Source organism: Podarcis erhardii, assembly GCF_964252035.2.
Source record: "Podarcis erhardii genome assembly, chromosome: 1".
NCBI lineage: Eukaryota > Metazoa > Chordata > Lepidosauria > Squamata > Lacertidae > Podarcis > Podarcis erhardii.
In genome coordinates, this window is record NC_138497.1 from 31,107,396 (window position 1) to 31,122,448 (window position 15,053).

Genomic DNA, 15,053 nt, shown 5'->3' on the forward strand with positions numbered 1-15,053 from the left:
CTTAGCCAATGCAGTGCCTTCCCAATGTTGCTGGACTCCAGCTCAGCCCCAGCCAGTATGGCCAATGGTCAGAAGCGATGAGAGTTGTAGTCCAGCAACGTGTGAAGGGCACCATGTTGGCTACCCCTGAATCACAATGACATTAGCTTCCTTGGCCATGTGTTTCTGTTTCTGGAAAAGACAAAAAACAGTCCTCCTTAGCTGTTATTTTGTTAAAGAAGAGTTTGATATCCCGCTTTATCACTACCCAGTGTGGTGTAGTGGTTAAGAGCGGTAGTCTCGTAATCTTGGGAACTGGGTTTGCGTCTCCGCTCCTCCACATGCAGCTGCTGGGTGACCTTAGGACAGTCACACTTCTCTGAAGTCTCTCAGCCTCACTCACCTCACAGAGTGTTTGTTGTGGAGGAGGAAGGGAAAGGAGAATGTTAGCCGCTTTGAGACTCCTTAAAGGGAGTGAAAGGCGGGATATCAAATCCAATCCAAACTACCCGAAGGAGTCTCAAAGTAGCTAACATTCTCCTTTCCCTTCCTCCCCCACAACAAACACTCTGTGAGGTGAGTGAGGCTGAGAGACTTCCGAAAAGTGTGACTAGCCCAAGGTCACCCAGCAGCTGCACGTGGAGGAGCGAGGATGCGAACCCGGTTCCCCAGATTACGAGTCCACCACTCTTAACCACTACACCACGCTGGCTCTGAAATTTAAGTCCAGCATCAGGACAGGTGTAGCTGTGAGGTCCACTGAGGGGAAACTAGCATGTGTTGAAAAGGATGCATTTCATCAAATCAAAGTAGTACAAAAGTCTCGGAAGCACGCAGTTCAAACAAGTATGAGCTGACTCATACTTTACGCAGCAATCATGTTTGCTACAATTAGGACATATCCATGCTTACCTTTTGCCCAGCTCTTTCCAGGCACAGGCCTGCACTTAAAAGATCAGATTCAGAGTGTTTATTTCTTCATTCATTTGTTTGAACTGGAGCTTTCCGCCCATAAACCCATTTTTAAGCGCTTGATCAGAGCAAACGTCAATTTGGGTTTTCGACAGATTGCCATTTGCTCTGACTGAGCTTTAAGGAGCAGGTTTTCGTGGGGGAGGGGGACTCCAGGGTGCTCAAACAGTGCCTGGAAGAGTGGAAGAATGGTCAGTGTGGATAGGCCCTACACTTCAGGGTCAAGGTCGCATGTAACCATGGCATGCAACCATTACAAAGTGTGCACTCTGCCCACACGTCTGCGGGGGGGGGGGTGCGTACGTGTGTGTTATAAATTTTTTTGTTGCAACACAAACACACACACAAATAAAAATAAAATAATGTAAACTTAAAAAGAAAATACAAATACTGTACCAATGCAAATACAGATACAAATACAAAACAAATAGTGAACACTTAACCATATTTCAGTTCTTATTTTCTTCTAATTGACTTCCTTCATCCTCAACGCGGGTCTGCTTTCATCTTTAATAATCTTTTTCCTCCTCCTTTCATTTTTTCTACTTTTCTTTCTTAGGCTTTTACACCACAAACTGTTTTGCAAAAGTTAATCCAAAACAAGTCCAGGTATTAATTTGAGGGCACTGCTTCTTAAGATAATCTCTATATTTTCCCCATTCCTTTTGAAATTTTTGTTTAGATTTGGGCAGTTTTTTGGGACAGTACAGATAAAAGCCTTGCTTTTGCAAAATTGCTTACATCAGTTTACATTAAGAAGACATCAATAGAAGACACCCAAATGTCCAGACAGGCATGTCCTGTTGATGTTTATAAGAAATGTGCTCAAAAAGTAGCACGGGCACTGAGGTCCTCAGACCACTGCATAATAAACGGAGGGTGTTTGTTTGTTTGTTTGTTTGTTTGTTTGTTTGTTTTAACCCTCACGTAAAACCCAATGAATTCCAACTGACCAGAGGTGATTATAGGCAAAATAAATGCAAGTGGAGGGCACAAGGAGAAGGGGACGACAGAGGACGAGATGGTTGGATAGTGTTCTCGAAACTACCAGCATGAGTCTGACCAAACTGCGGGAGGCAGTGGAAGACAGAAGTTCCTGGCGTGCTCTGGTCCATGGGGTCACGAAGAGTCGGACACGACTAAACGACTAAACAACAAACCATGGAAAGTGATGGCTTGCTCAAACTATTCAGAAATAGACTGGAAAGAGAAGTTGCTGAATTGCAACTTATTACCAAACTTAAAACCATGGAGAGACCTGGTCTGAATAGAGCCATTGGATTCTTATCTCATTATACGTGATAAAGCTATTTTTAGCCATCTCACCTCTTGCTTTTTCCTGTAAGACCAATTCCAGTCGTTAACAGTCGTTAACAGGTTTACCACACCTATCAGCCAATCACCCATTCCCACCACCCTTCTGAGTAATACCCCTCCCCCCCCCCTCTCGCTATATATAAGGGTCTGGTGACTTCTGTTTCAGTGTATTTGAAGAAGTGTGCCTGCACATGAAAGCTCATACCAAGAACAAACTTAGCTGGTCTCTAAGATGCTACTGGAAGGATTTTTTTTTTAAATTTTGTTTCGACTACGGCAGACCAACACGGCTACCTACCTATGCTCAAACCATGTTCAACTAGCAAGTTCTTCTGTCTCCATCATTTCCCTGATATTTTCATCTTCGTCTTTTTCTCTTTTCTTGAGCACCTGCCTTTCCTCTACCTTAAGCTGCTATTCTAGATGAGAAGGCTTATTTCAGCTTCTCTCTTTATGCTAACATTTATTCCTTAGATCTGTTCTCCCTACCTCTCTCCTCCCCACCCCCTTCATGCCTCTGCTAGTTCTCTGCTCCTGTCTCTCTTTCCTCCTCCTTTTATTTTGACCCACAAGCAGATCTTCTTGCATGTCAAAGGCAGTGGGAAGTAACCTAATTAATAGTCATTTGATAGACTAACCACCCCTGCTGTCCCACCGGCAATTCAACATTCTACTCTACAGTCAGGGAAATATATCTATGCTCATTAATAAAAACTAAGGGAATTTGGGGACAAAAGAAGCTGGGAATCCCATCTAGGTGCATGCTTTTCATTGCAGAGCTAACAATAGCACTCCACACTTCCCATCTCTATGTTCATAGCTTATTTCAGTAGTACAGCTGTTTATCTTGGTTTCTAGTCCTAAGAACCACATTACGAAGAACTGGACTTATATTTATTTGACTGAAAAATCCAGCACAGGTTTTTTTCCCCTCTCTTTTTCTCTTTCCTACATTAGATTTATTCAATTTACTCATTGCTTCCCACTAACAAGTCCCACAGCAATTTACAAGTACAGCAAAACAGCAAAATAATAAAATCACAAACATGATTAAAAACAGATTTAGCAGGTAAGTGGTCCTAACTGCCCTCAGGCACAGAAGGGCTATCAGATGGAGTGCATTGCTGCAGTTGTGGAACTCGGCACCAGCTGTGTCTATCCTCTCCTCTCCTTTCCTCATCTTTGGACTTATAGGTGGACTTATAGGTGACCAAAGAAAAACCCAGAACTGCTGCCACAGAGGGGAAAGAGATCGGTCTGAACCACCTCTTAAACTAAATCTCATTACGCCTCTGCCCAAAGCTCTCCATTTTAAATGATAGCAGCTTAGCTCTTGTCTGCTATATAGGGGGGAAATGACCATTCTGGGGTTTAAGTGCCAGGTACCAGGACGCAGGTGGCACTGTGGGTTAAACCACAGAGCCTAGGACTTGCCGATCAGAAGGTCCGCGGTTTGAATCCCTGCAACGGGGTGAGCTCCCGTTGCTCGGTCCCTGCTCCTGCCAACCTAGCAGTTCGAAAGTACGTCAAAGTGCAAGTAGATAAATAGGTACTGCTCTGACGGGAAGGTAAATGGCGTTTCCGTGCGCTGCTCTGGTTCACCAGAAGCGGCTTAGTCATGCTGGCCACATGACCCGGAAGCTGTACACCAGCTCCCTCGGCCAATAAAGCGAGATGAGCGCCGCAACCCCAGAGTCGGCCACGACTGGACCTAATCTTTACTTTTAGCATTACCACCAGTTATTGTAGTTTTGAAAGAGCTGTTGTTATCCCTTGCTTTGTAATTTCAATACAGGCATGGGGAAACCGGTGTTGTTGGACTACAGTTCCCATCATCCATTAGTATTAGCCATGTTGGCTGGGGGTGATGGGAGCTGGAGTCCAGGTATATTTGGGAGGCCACAGGTTCCCCATCCATGTTTCTACCTAGTAAGGACAACATCTCCCACCCTGACTGATGTTCTTTGACCATATCATTAAGAAACATAGTGTTATGAAGGAAATTGAGTTTTGCAGAGTACTCTGACTCATTCGTGTTCCCTTTCCCTAAAACAGGAAAAACAGAAATGAGCAGCAGAAGAAAGGCTAGACCTGGAATCTGAGAAGACTATTCAGCCACATGCCCTAAAGATGTAATTCTGCCCCCCCCCCAAAAAAAAGCTTATAAGAGAAGAAATATTATTATAGTGACAGCACTCACCCTCAATTAATCTGACCCATGGGTAGGCAATCTAAGGCTCGGAGACCGGATCCGGCCCAATCGCCTTCTAAATCCAGCCCGTGGACGGTCCAGGAATCAGCGTGTTTTTATATGAGTAGAATGTGTCCTTTTATTTAAAATGCATCTCTGGGTTATTTGTGGGGCATAGGAATTCATTCATTTCCCCCCCAAAAATATAGTCTGGCCCCCCACAAGATCTGAGGGACAGTGGACCGGCCCCCTGCTGAAAAAGTTTGCTGACCCCTGGTCCAACACACTGGAATAGCACCAAAAAAATAAAACACCATTCCATCTTGGACACAAATCTAGATCTGTATCTACCCATAGATCGCCGAAGAATTGATGCTTTTGAATTATGGTGCTGGAGGAGACTCTTGAAAGTCCCATGGACTGCAAGAAGATCAAACCTCTCCATTCTGAAGGAAATCAGCCCTGAGTGCTCACTGGAAGGACAGATCCTGAAGCTGAGGCTCCAATACTTTGGCCACCTCATGAGAAGAGAAGACTCCCTGGAAAAGACCCTCATGTTGGGAAAGATAGAGGGCACAAGGAGAAGGGGACGACAGAGGATGGGGTGGTTGGACAGTGTTCTCGAAGCTACCAGCATGAGTCTGACCAAACTGTGGGAGGCAGTGGAAGACAGAAGTGCCTGGCGTGCTCTGGTCCATGGGGTCACGAAGAGTCGGACATGACTGAACGACTAAACAACAACAACATCTACCCATATGTTTTACAAAATGTATCTACAGGAGAATAAGCACCTAGCGTTGATGTTTGGAGGATTTTAAAAGGTCATCTCTATAGGACCTGCCATCCTAGTATAGCTCATAACATTGCAAGCAATGGGAGACTTACAAGAAAATGTGATTTCCTTGTTTCCTCTATCTCTGTGACTGGCCACTTACTCCTGCCACTAAATAGTTAGTTCCAGAAGTCCAGGGTCCTGGACAGAACAAATAATAGAAATGCTTCCAGCCCAATAGGTTGGAAACCTAATTTGCTACCTGTAAATGCACCTGCCCAAGTACTGCGAATAAGTTTGCTTCACATCATTTTGCCTTAAAGCACTACAACATAAAGCTAGTCTGTCGGCTATTAACCACATCCCATTTGTCACACCTTCCAGTGTTTTTCTTCAAACTTTGGTTTTTTTCCCTACCTGGGTTGCAGTTTCAGCACTTCCTGATCTTCTTTTTCCTGTCCTCTCCCTTCCCTGGTTACCTTTCCCCACAGACCGCATCCTCTCTCGCCTTCCTGATGCTCTAACCCTACCCCAAAATGCTTGTACCTCATCTCAGTACACAATGTATTTATCACATGGTGAAGTCTTTCATCTACCACATAAGGCCCTGTCCACAATGAATGGAGAAAAGGCCAAGGGAAGGAATTAAGGGAGAATTTAGAGGAAGGTAAGAGAGAAAGATGGAGACAGAGGAGTGGGTATAGAAAGGGGAGAGAGAGGGGCCATAAATTCCCTTCTAATTCCAAATAATTCCGATTACACGGATGAGTAGTTTTCAATCAGAAAGATAATCTCAAAGATAGATGGCAGGATAATTGCTCGTCGGCGCGACGTAAATATTGTGTCGTTTCTATTAATCTCAGCGAATCGGGTGTCAGAGTTGTCACTCATTCATCAAAACAAATTAAAAAAAACATATTAAAAAGAGAGAGATGCCGGGAGGAGGAGGGGGAATGTGTATCCAACCAACAGTGAGAGGGCCTATTGCTCAGTAATGAATGTTGCTTACATGCTATTTGTATTTTTTATTTTAGAAGAGCCTGGAGGTAACCAAGGCTGTAGGTCTTTATTAACCTTCCTATTGGAAAAGAAACAGCCACAGAAGAGGGGAATGAGCCACTGCAGAGCAGCACAATGGTTGCTGCAAGTGAGGAAAAGATGGGGATGAGGCCAATTATGAGCACTTGCACTGAAGACCTTAGCGGTGCCACCAAATCGGGATAAGAGGCTTTTGGGGATCCCAGGGGAAAAACCCGCAAGGGCCTTTCACAAGAGTGATAACTGAGCAGGGGGCACAGAAATGCCTAAAAGGATAATAAAGGAAGGGCAACACGGGGCTGGGCAATTGTTTCAGACTACAGATTCCTGAAGGGAGTGCTGTTTTCCTGGCCTTTGATTCCCATTTCTTTATATTGTTAACGAAAAGAAATATTCCAGCCAAAAGCAGGGATAGGTGCCATGTTGCCTCACATGCATAATTGTCTAGAGAGACCTGGCAGTGAGGAAGGAATACTCAATAAAAGTGGGGAAAGGCTCAAAGGAGCTGATTCGAAGTAATTTTTCAGTATAAAGAACTATAGAGGTGTGATGGACACTGAGCTTGAACTGGATCATCTCTGTCAATTCCTCTTATGCAAGCCAAATTGGCCACTCTGCTTAGAATTAACATTGGTTATTGTGGCAATCACACAGGGCCCCCGGACGTTTGACAGTCTATTGACCCTGTGCCGCCACTGCGATTGCTTTTTCCGCTGCCACCACCCCGTATCTCACAGGGACACACGGAGTCCAGTCAGTTGCTAACATTAACAAATAATCAAGTTTATTTTTAAATGCAGGAACAAGCTTACGGTTACAGTTAATTTTCCTTGGCAGTTTCTTAATCTTAGTTCCTAACAACTTCAAACTGATTATTCCCAACTATCTATCTGACTCCACCTAACAATTCCTCTCACTCTCTCACAATACAACTCTACCAACCCACACCTAATCCTCCCTCTTCCTTCTTCAACTCCCAAACCTCAACTGACTTTCAAAACCTCCCACTCTAACTTTTACTCCTCCCCTTGCATTTACAGTGGCCAATCACATCACACACTCATTTAACCCTTTCCTTATGACCCACCTAGGAGGCAAACGCCACAGTTATCTTGTGTACATATGTGATTCTCTCCATAGATAGAGGGATAGGGAAGTTTTAGCCGCTCTATTTGTAGTGTTTGCCCTATCATTCATCAGAAACCACCATTCAACTCCTTAAGGAATAGATTGCATCACACTGCCCAATGTGCAATTGTAACTAATGAAATCAAACAATGATGTCACCATTACAAACTGACCCAGGTGGCTGATCTCATCCTTCCTTCTTTGTTCAAGGGGGGAAATGCAACAAAATGAGCGCTTCTACCATTGCTTGAAGGGAAGACATGCAACAAGGATGTGTGCTTGCCTTTGCATTGCTATTCAGAAGTAAATTTAGGAAGGCAGACAACATCTGCAATCCTACACATGGGAGTAAGCCAGATTAAAGACCGTTGAACTTGCTTCCAAGTACATATGCTGAGGGTTGTGCGGCATGACAGGCTGTTAAGTGAACAATTGCGTGGACAACACAAGGTCTTCTTGCAAAGTGACAGCCATTCAGTGTTAGAGGGGACTCTTCTTCTTGAGAATGAATGAGCTTTGTTTCAGGAAGATCATTCCCATTGGGTCATAGGTGCCCAGGGTTGGGATGAAAACACAGACCCCAAAGTTCAAACAACTCTCATTCATTTCAGCTTTACTGTGAATTTCAAGAGTGTCTTTGTCAATTCATTTCTCAGTGGCTGTTAAAAGTTGATCTACTTGTCACATCGGAAGTGGCTGCATGTTGACCAGAGTTGACATGCCCCCCCCCCCATTCTTGTTTAACATCAATTTCCGCTAGAGTGATTTTGGATGCATGGAGCAGAAAATGAAAGATACTGTTATACAGTGATACCTCGGGTTAAGTACTTAATTCGTTCCGGAGGTCCATTCTTAACCTGAAACTGTTCTTAACCTGAAGCACCACTTTAGCTAATGGGGCCTCCCGCTGCTGCCGCGCCGCCGCAGCACAATTTCTGTTCTCATCCTGAAGCAAAGTTCTTAACCTGAAGCACTATTTCTGGGTTAGCGGAGTCTGTAACCTGAAGTGTATGTAATCTGAAGTGTATGTAACCCGAGGTACCACTGTATACTATTTTAAAGCATTTGAATACTATTCATTTAAGAGGACATGCAGTATTCTGAGTTATGGAACCAAACTGCAGGTGAGCACTGTATTTCACTAAGGAGTTGAGAAAGCCCAGTTGACTTTGCTCCCTAAATAAATATGAAAACAAGTGGTAATATTGTATTCCCAGGTGTTTTGGCTTTTCTGGTCATTCAAAAGTATTTGTCCACTAGAATTTCTTTTTGGTGGGGGGGGGTGGATCTCAAGGAACAATCAGCGATGCCAAGGTATTCCCACATCATCTTACCTGATGTGGATCCAACAATATACCTGAAGCCAAGGCCAGTTCCCCCCCACACACACACACACCTAGTTCCATCACTAATTCTCCTTCTAAACCCTTTGGGAAGGAAGGAAACCTGTCCCAGGTGCACTTCCAACCTATCAATCCTGCAAGCAACGCAATATCCGCTGGGGAATTTCAGCTGTCATTGTGCCTCTGGTCTTATCTCACCGTCTCCTGGTTTGCCCACTGCCCGGTGAAATGTCATTTCTTTCTCTCTTTCTTCCAAGATGGAAGTGAACTTGTGTGCCTGGCATGGGGGCTGACAGACATGAGCTGAAGGGCTGTCAAGGACCCTCTGAAAAATTACCAGGCTGCCCTGTGTCAGATTTCGGGGTCTAACACTGCAGCTTTCTGTCTGCTCTGCAGCCAGCTCTAAATGGAGCCTTTGATGAAGAGCCAGGGAGCTGTCATCAAGGGTTGGCCTCCAAGGCTAAACTCCGCAGGTATAAACACCTGGAAAGCATGTGCCAAGCCATGGAGAATAGCAGTGGCATTGTAAACCCTGATGCTGCATGAGACTCCCTTCTGCAACCCAAAATGGGGACCAGTACATGGGCTGATGAACACAGCATGAGAGAAAAGTCTTAGATCTAAGGGAGAAGAAACCTTCCCCATTTCTACCAGATTTCACATACCAGGGAGGAAAAGAATCATGGAGGAAACTTGGATAGCATTTCTGTACCATTTGGCACTTTCGTCATCCCATTCTGTAATGCAGAGACCTCTTAAACAGCCGCTGTGACTATTGTTGATTCGGCAACAAGTTTCCACGTGAACATATGAGGCTATCACCTGCTGAGTCAGACTACTGGTCCACCTTGTCCTTTATTGTCTACTCCGATGGGTGGCAATTCTCCAAGAGCTGTCTCAACCCTGCTCTGCAATCTTTTAACTGATCCCAGGAACTGAGCCTAGCACCTTGCTTATACTCTCCCATCAAGCTAAGGGCTCTCAAGATTTGTCCTTTTTTGGGGGGGAGACTTTGCCACTAATCCAAAAAAAGCATCAGATGTGAATCCAAGTTACTGGCCATAGCCAAGCAGACTGCAACTGTATGAGCTCCACATACTGCTTTTCACACCAAGCTGCCAAACAGCAGTCAACCACGCTTGGACATGTCAAAGCTTGGAAGGGTGAAACAGATGAGCAATTAGCTGTTTCGTTGAAAGGGCCCCCTTTTTGGAAATCTGCAGTTTGCCACTCATTCTGTGTTATCCAACAGCCATTACCCCCAAATAGGTCAAGAAATAGCCACAAGACTAATATCACTTGGCCAGACGACCCACCTAACTCACCTTGAAAAGGCAACATTGGAAACCTGTAGCTACTGTAAATATGGATTTGCAGCGATAGGGATGCTTTACCTCTCCAGATGTTGTTTCACTTGATCTCTCATCAGCCCCAACCTGCATGACCAAATGACAGGAATACATATATATTTACATACATAATGTATGTAAATGCTGCCTTTCTATAGTTCAAACCACTCTCAAGGTGGCTTAGAATGTGAAAAGATACATAACAACAAGATGACAAAAGTAATCATATTCCTGCATTGCTAGGGGGTTGGACTAGATGACCCTTGGGGTCCCTTCCAACTATACAATTCTGTGATTCTATGAATCTAATAAATAAAACTTTAAAAGATTCACTATGGGAGCTGTCATCCAACACATCTGGCCACTCCATGTGTCAGCTGTTATGCCTTTCCTAGTGCAACAGTAGTCCACGTTATGCTTTTTACTTTAGTTTTATACTTTATACCTCTAATGAAAATATTTTCCTCTGTTTCTAAAATCAATGCTTCATATAAGCCAATTTTTCTATTTGGTGTGGGACCTTTGCACCCACGCTTAACCGCAAGCTTATGCTTAGTTAGAATTACTAAAATGGCTGAAGAATAGGCTGAAGAATAAAAACAGAAAGGGATTCCAAGCCCAGGGTAAAAATGTCATGACTATGAGTGGCAACTGCTCCTAATACTATTCCATATTTCAGCAGCTGTGTCATGGACTAGTCAATTTATGCTGGAACACTCTGTTGTGTTCGTGTATAACCCTGCGATGCTGGACAGAGCACTCCCATCATAAATTGGATATTACCACATTTATAAACCGGCTCTATGAAACATGCCCTTGTGCCTGCATGGAAATATTCTATTAAAAATGTGGCACACAATATTTGCAACAAGCCAATGTCCACAGGATGTCTGACAAGAGCTCCCATTTATCTGAAAGAGGAGTTTCTGTGTTCCGCAATTATCTTTCTGGCTTCTCCTGGGGTCCCTGTCCTCTCTCTACCACCTTCTCTGCATCCTGACTTTAACAAACCTTTCATCTCACATGCAAGCCAGGATGACTGCAATCAGAATAATGGATATTTAGCCAGTTTAGGCAAATGTGATTACTTTACACAACTTATTCAAAATGTGGAAGTTGGACATTTTGGTATGGCATCTCTGATTTAGGTAAATATTGTTTACTAAGATCTTGTGAGCATAGTTCTATTTTTTTCCCCAGTGATCACCCTAATATGATTCTATGATTCTATGATTCTAATACCATTTTCCATAGCTTGTCAAGCACATTTGCTGTGTTTTAATCCCCGAGCCTCTTTCAGTCTATATTTCTTTTCTCCACTTCTTCTCTTCATTAAACATGTGGGTTTCACAATGATTTTCTTCCCCCATCATGTGTTGTTGTTGTTGTGTTATCCAGGCTGAGTGCAATTTTATTTCTTCCTCATTTTTTAATCTGTTCAAGGCCGTCTGCATTATTGCTGTTTCCTCACTTGTGTTTGGAACACTCCCAATTAAGTATCGTCTGCAGATTTAATTAATGGACTGTTTACCTCCTCTTCCAGAGCACTAATGAAGAGGATTAATCACACCAGACCTACCATGGATGCCTTCCCCACCTCACTGGATCACCCTCCCAGCATCTCAGTAAGTTCCTATTATAATTTACTGCAGAGGAGATAGCAGGAACAGTCCAAAAAGACCTTCCACTTCCCATTCCTAGGATTCTCTTAGGGCTGTTGCTACCTTGGGCAAGTGATCTGTCCTCATAACAGCCCTTTCTCCAGGATCTTAATTCTAATGAATTAAAACAGGGCTCTTGAATACAACAGGGAATGCTGTTTACGAGGCTCTCATATCCTACAAATTAACAAACACACACACACCAAAAATGATAATCTAGTTCAATTTGGACTTTACTAATCTGTAGCCATTTGTGTGGTCTACTTCTTTCTTCAGAGTTAAGGATATAACGATAACAACAAGAACAAGAACAACAGTTTATTGTCCTTCACCCAAAGATCACAGGGTGGTTCACAATACAAAAATACAAAATGAGAACAACAACAAATTCATAATAAAACAAAAACTAACCAATAACACCCCTCCCTCAAACACATTTAATAGGCCATAGAATATTAACCAGCCAAAAACCCATTTACAGAGACATGTTTTTGCCTAGCGCCTAAAGATATGTAATGAAGGTGCCAGAGAAGCCTCCCTGGGGAGAGCATTCCACAAATGGGGAGCCACCACAGAAAATGTCCTGGTTTGGCAGCAGACTTGGGCTCAGACTTTAAGAAAACAAACCATGGCACGGTGGAGTGCCTGAACAGAGCCACTGAGAGAAAAGCTAGTGTTCTTTTACTTGTGGAAGCTGCTAAGGGGCTGAAATTGCATTAGAAGCAGTACGGCCTGCATAGCATGCTCACTTCACAAAGGCAGCTCCAGGGAGTTGTCTTAATCTCCCTCCTTCCTTGGCATCTGAGCAGGTGCTTCCCTCTAGGGTAGCAGCTGCCACCTATATTTTTCTGAAATTTAATGTGCCAGGAATTCCAGTTGTGACACATTGTGGATAAAACAACATATCTCCTCCTCAAAAAAAAACCAAAAAAAAACCCAACACAGTAGCCATGCTTTAGTGTCTGCAGCCATCTTTGTTTTTACCCACAATGCACCATGAGGGACTCAGGCAACATGGTGCCCCATGTTGTTGCCCCCAGTGGAGGGGGCCCTGGCAATTGCCCAATGAAGCTGTTTGGTTGTGCTGGGTCTTTGGCTTCATACCTTTTCAGAAAAATCATTATTTTTTTAAAAAAAAATCCTTCTACCTAGTGAATGCTTCCATTCTGAGAAACATGAGTGAGGGGCATGTGGAAAGCAAAAAATAAATAAAACCGCCCTTTCCCCATCTGTGGGTGAAAACAGAGAACACACAAGAATGTTAACTGGGGGCAGCAGGACTTGCCTGAGGCCACAGCACTTGGGCGCTGACAAGTGAACTGACAAAACAAAGCAACATCTGACACCCACATGAAACCTGCCTCGCTTGCCCTCAGGCCAACCTCAGAACAAAACAGATTCTCCCATTGGACAGCCCTTTCCCCCCTCTTTTTCTCCGCCTGGCCCTTATCAGGCCGACGATGGAATTATCTCTCCAGGCTTCTTACAAGGAGGAAGTGCCTGCAGAGAGCTCTCAACATCCAGAGGAACTCGGCAGCTTTGGTTACGATTGTTCCGCTTAAGCACCCTGTTGGTCATTAATCACAGTGCTGACAGGTACAGCTTCAGAATTGTGGGGTAGATGCTCACAAGATTCTTTGGCCAAGGACCTGCTAGGGCCACAGAGAGATCCGGTCCAAATTTATCTCAGGTTTGTGAGAGCAGTAAAGGAAGCTACTTGACAGCCCCGTGTGCCCAGGAGTTAGATCAGTGAAAGGGCTACCAGCATTACAAAAGCAGGGCAAAATAGATCCGTCAAATCCATCGATCGTTTTTTAAGCCCATAGCACACTGCAACTCAGACTACAAAACGGGAAGTCCAAAAACATTATATATACATACATATACATATACAGTGGTACCTCGGGTTACATACGCTTCAGGTTACAGACTCTGCTAACCCAGAAATAGTGCTTCAGGTTAAGAACTTTGCTTCAGGATGAGAACAGAAATCATGCTCCGGCGGCGCAGCAGCAGCAGGAGGCCCCATTAGCTAAAGTGGTGCTTCAGGTTAAGAACAGTTTCAGGTTAAGTACGGATCTCCGGAACAAATTAAGTACTTAACCTGAGGTACCACTGTATACATATATATATATCTGTAAACGGCATTGATGTATGATCTTTTGGACTAGGATATTTTAAGTAGGGCTATGGATTTGAAAATGATGCTGAAAAAATGTTTGGCATTATATAGCTATGCTAGATTTTTGGTGAATAAATATGGAATTTGTATTTTGATATAATAAAAAGCAACATTTTATTTGTAGAAAAACACAGTTTTAAAAACCCTATATGGAGATCACACACAAAAATGCCTCCTTCTCCACCCACCCCGATACAATGTGTTAGATTCCTCTTTTCAGATTTGCTCAGAGATGTGGCATTAAGGCAGCAAACATTGCCAACCCCAAAACAACTAACAAAGCAGATCAATCCATTAGGTTTTTAATAAATGGATGATTAGATCATCCAGAGAATTTGGCCAAAATGGGTATCACTGCTTCATTTCTTACAGATACAAAGTGGGCTGGGGATGAAATTGATTTTAATGGAGCTACTTTGATTAACATTATACTATACTGAGCACCAGTAGAACTGGGTTGAAGGAAAAAAGATAGAGGATAACTTACAAATTCATTTCAACAAGAATCCAACTTCACTGTATGTTTGTATTAATAATTCCCAACTCTTAACAATCACTGAAGTAGAAGGTGAAGCTTCATAACTCCAGGTCAGCTGAAGGATGTTACAATTTCAGCCAGAATGTGAAGCTCCACACAAGCCTGCCGATGGAATGGTTATCAGTGTATGACTGATGCAAAGTTCGCTTTTCTTGGTGGTACAGAATTTGTCATGGAATAGACGAAGCCAGGTTCTAATTTGGTAGAGGGAAAACATGAGACTTGGAAGGAGAGAGACACTCCCTTTCTTGAGAAAACTTTGGGGATTAGGCCAGAGTAGTGTGAAAACCGGTAGACTCAGAAAGAGTTGTGTTATGAAGCCATTCAACAACAATTAAAGTAGTGAATATCAGACTGCTGCTTTAAGATTTGTACCTCTTCCCCACACAATCTCTGTCCCTGTTTCCTTTCCTGCAGTACCACCTGCAGGGAATGGCTTCAAATGAAGGCAAAGCACTTACACCATTTCCAACTTGGGGAAATGGAGTGGGATCAAAAAGTCTGTGTAAATTTACAGGGCAATGGGCTTGCTTCGTGCAACACCGTCTTCCAGCAAGCAGCACCCCAATCTGTCTGCTTGTAC

At 43.5% G+C, this 15,053-nt stretch overlaps 1 protein-coding gene across 1 annotated transcript in view; it reads right to left on the reverse strand.

Moving 5' to 3' along the window:
- Positions 1-1,097: 1,097 nt before the first annotated feature.
- GPATCH2L (G-patch domain containing 2 like) overlaps positions 1,098-15,053 on the reverse strand; it is a 67,868-nt gene continuing 53,912 nt past the window's right edge. The window contains exon 10 of the mRNA XM_081863919.1: positions 1,098-1,123. Within this exon, the coding sequence (XP_081720045.1) occupies positions 1,113-1,123 (11 nt within the window). The 3' untranslated portion in view covers positions 1,098-1,112. The remainder of the gene's footprint in view (positions 1,124-15,053) is intronic.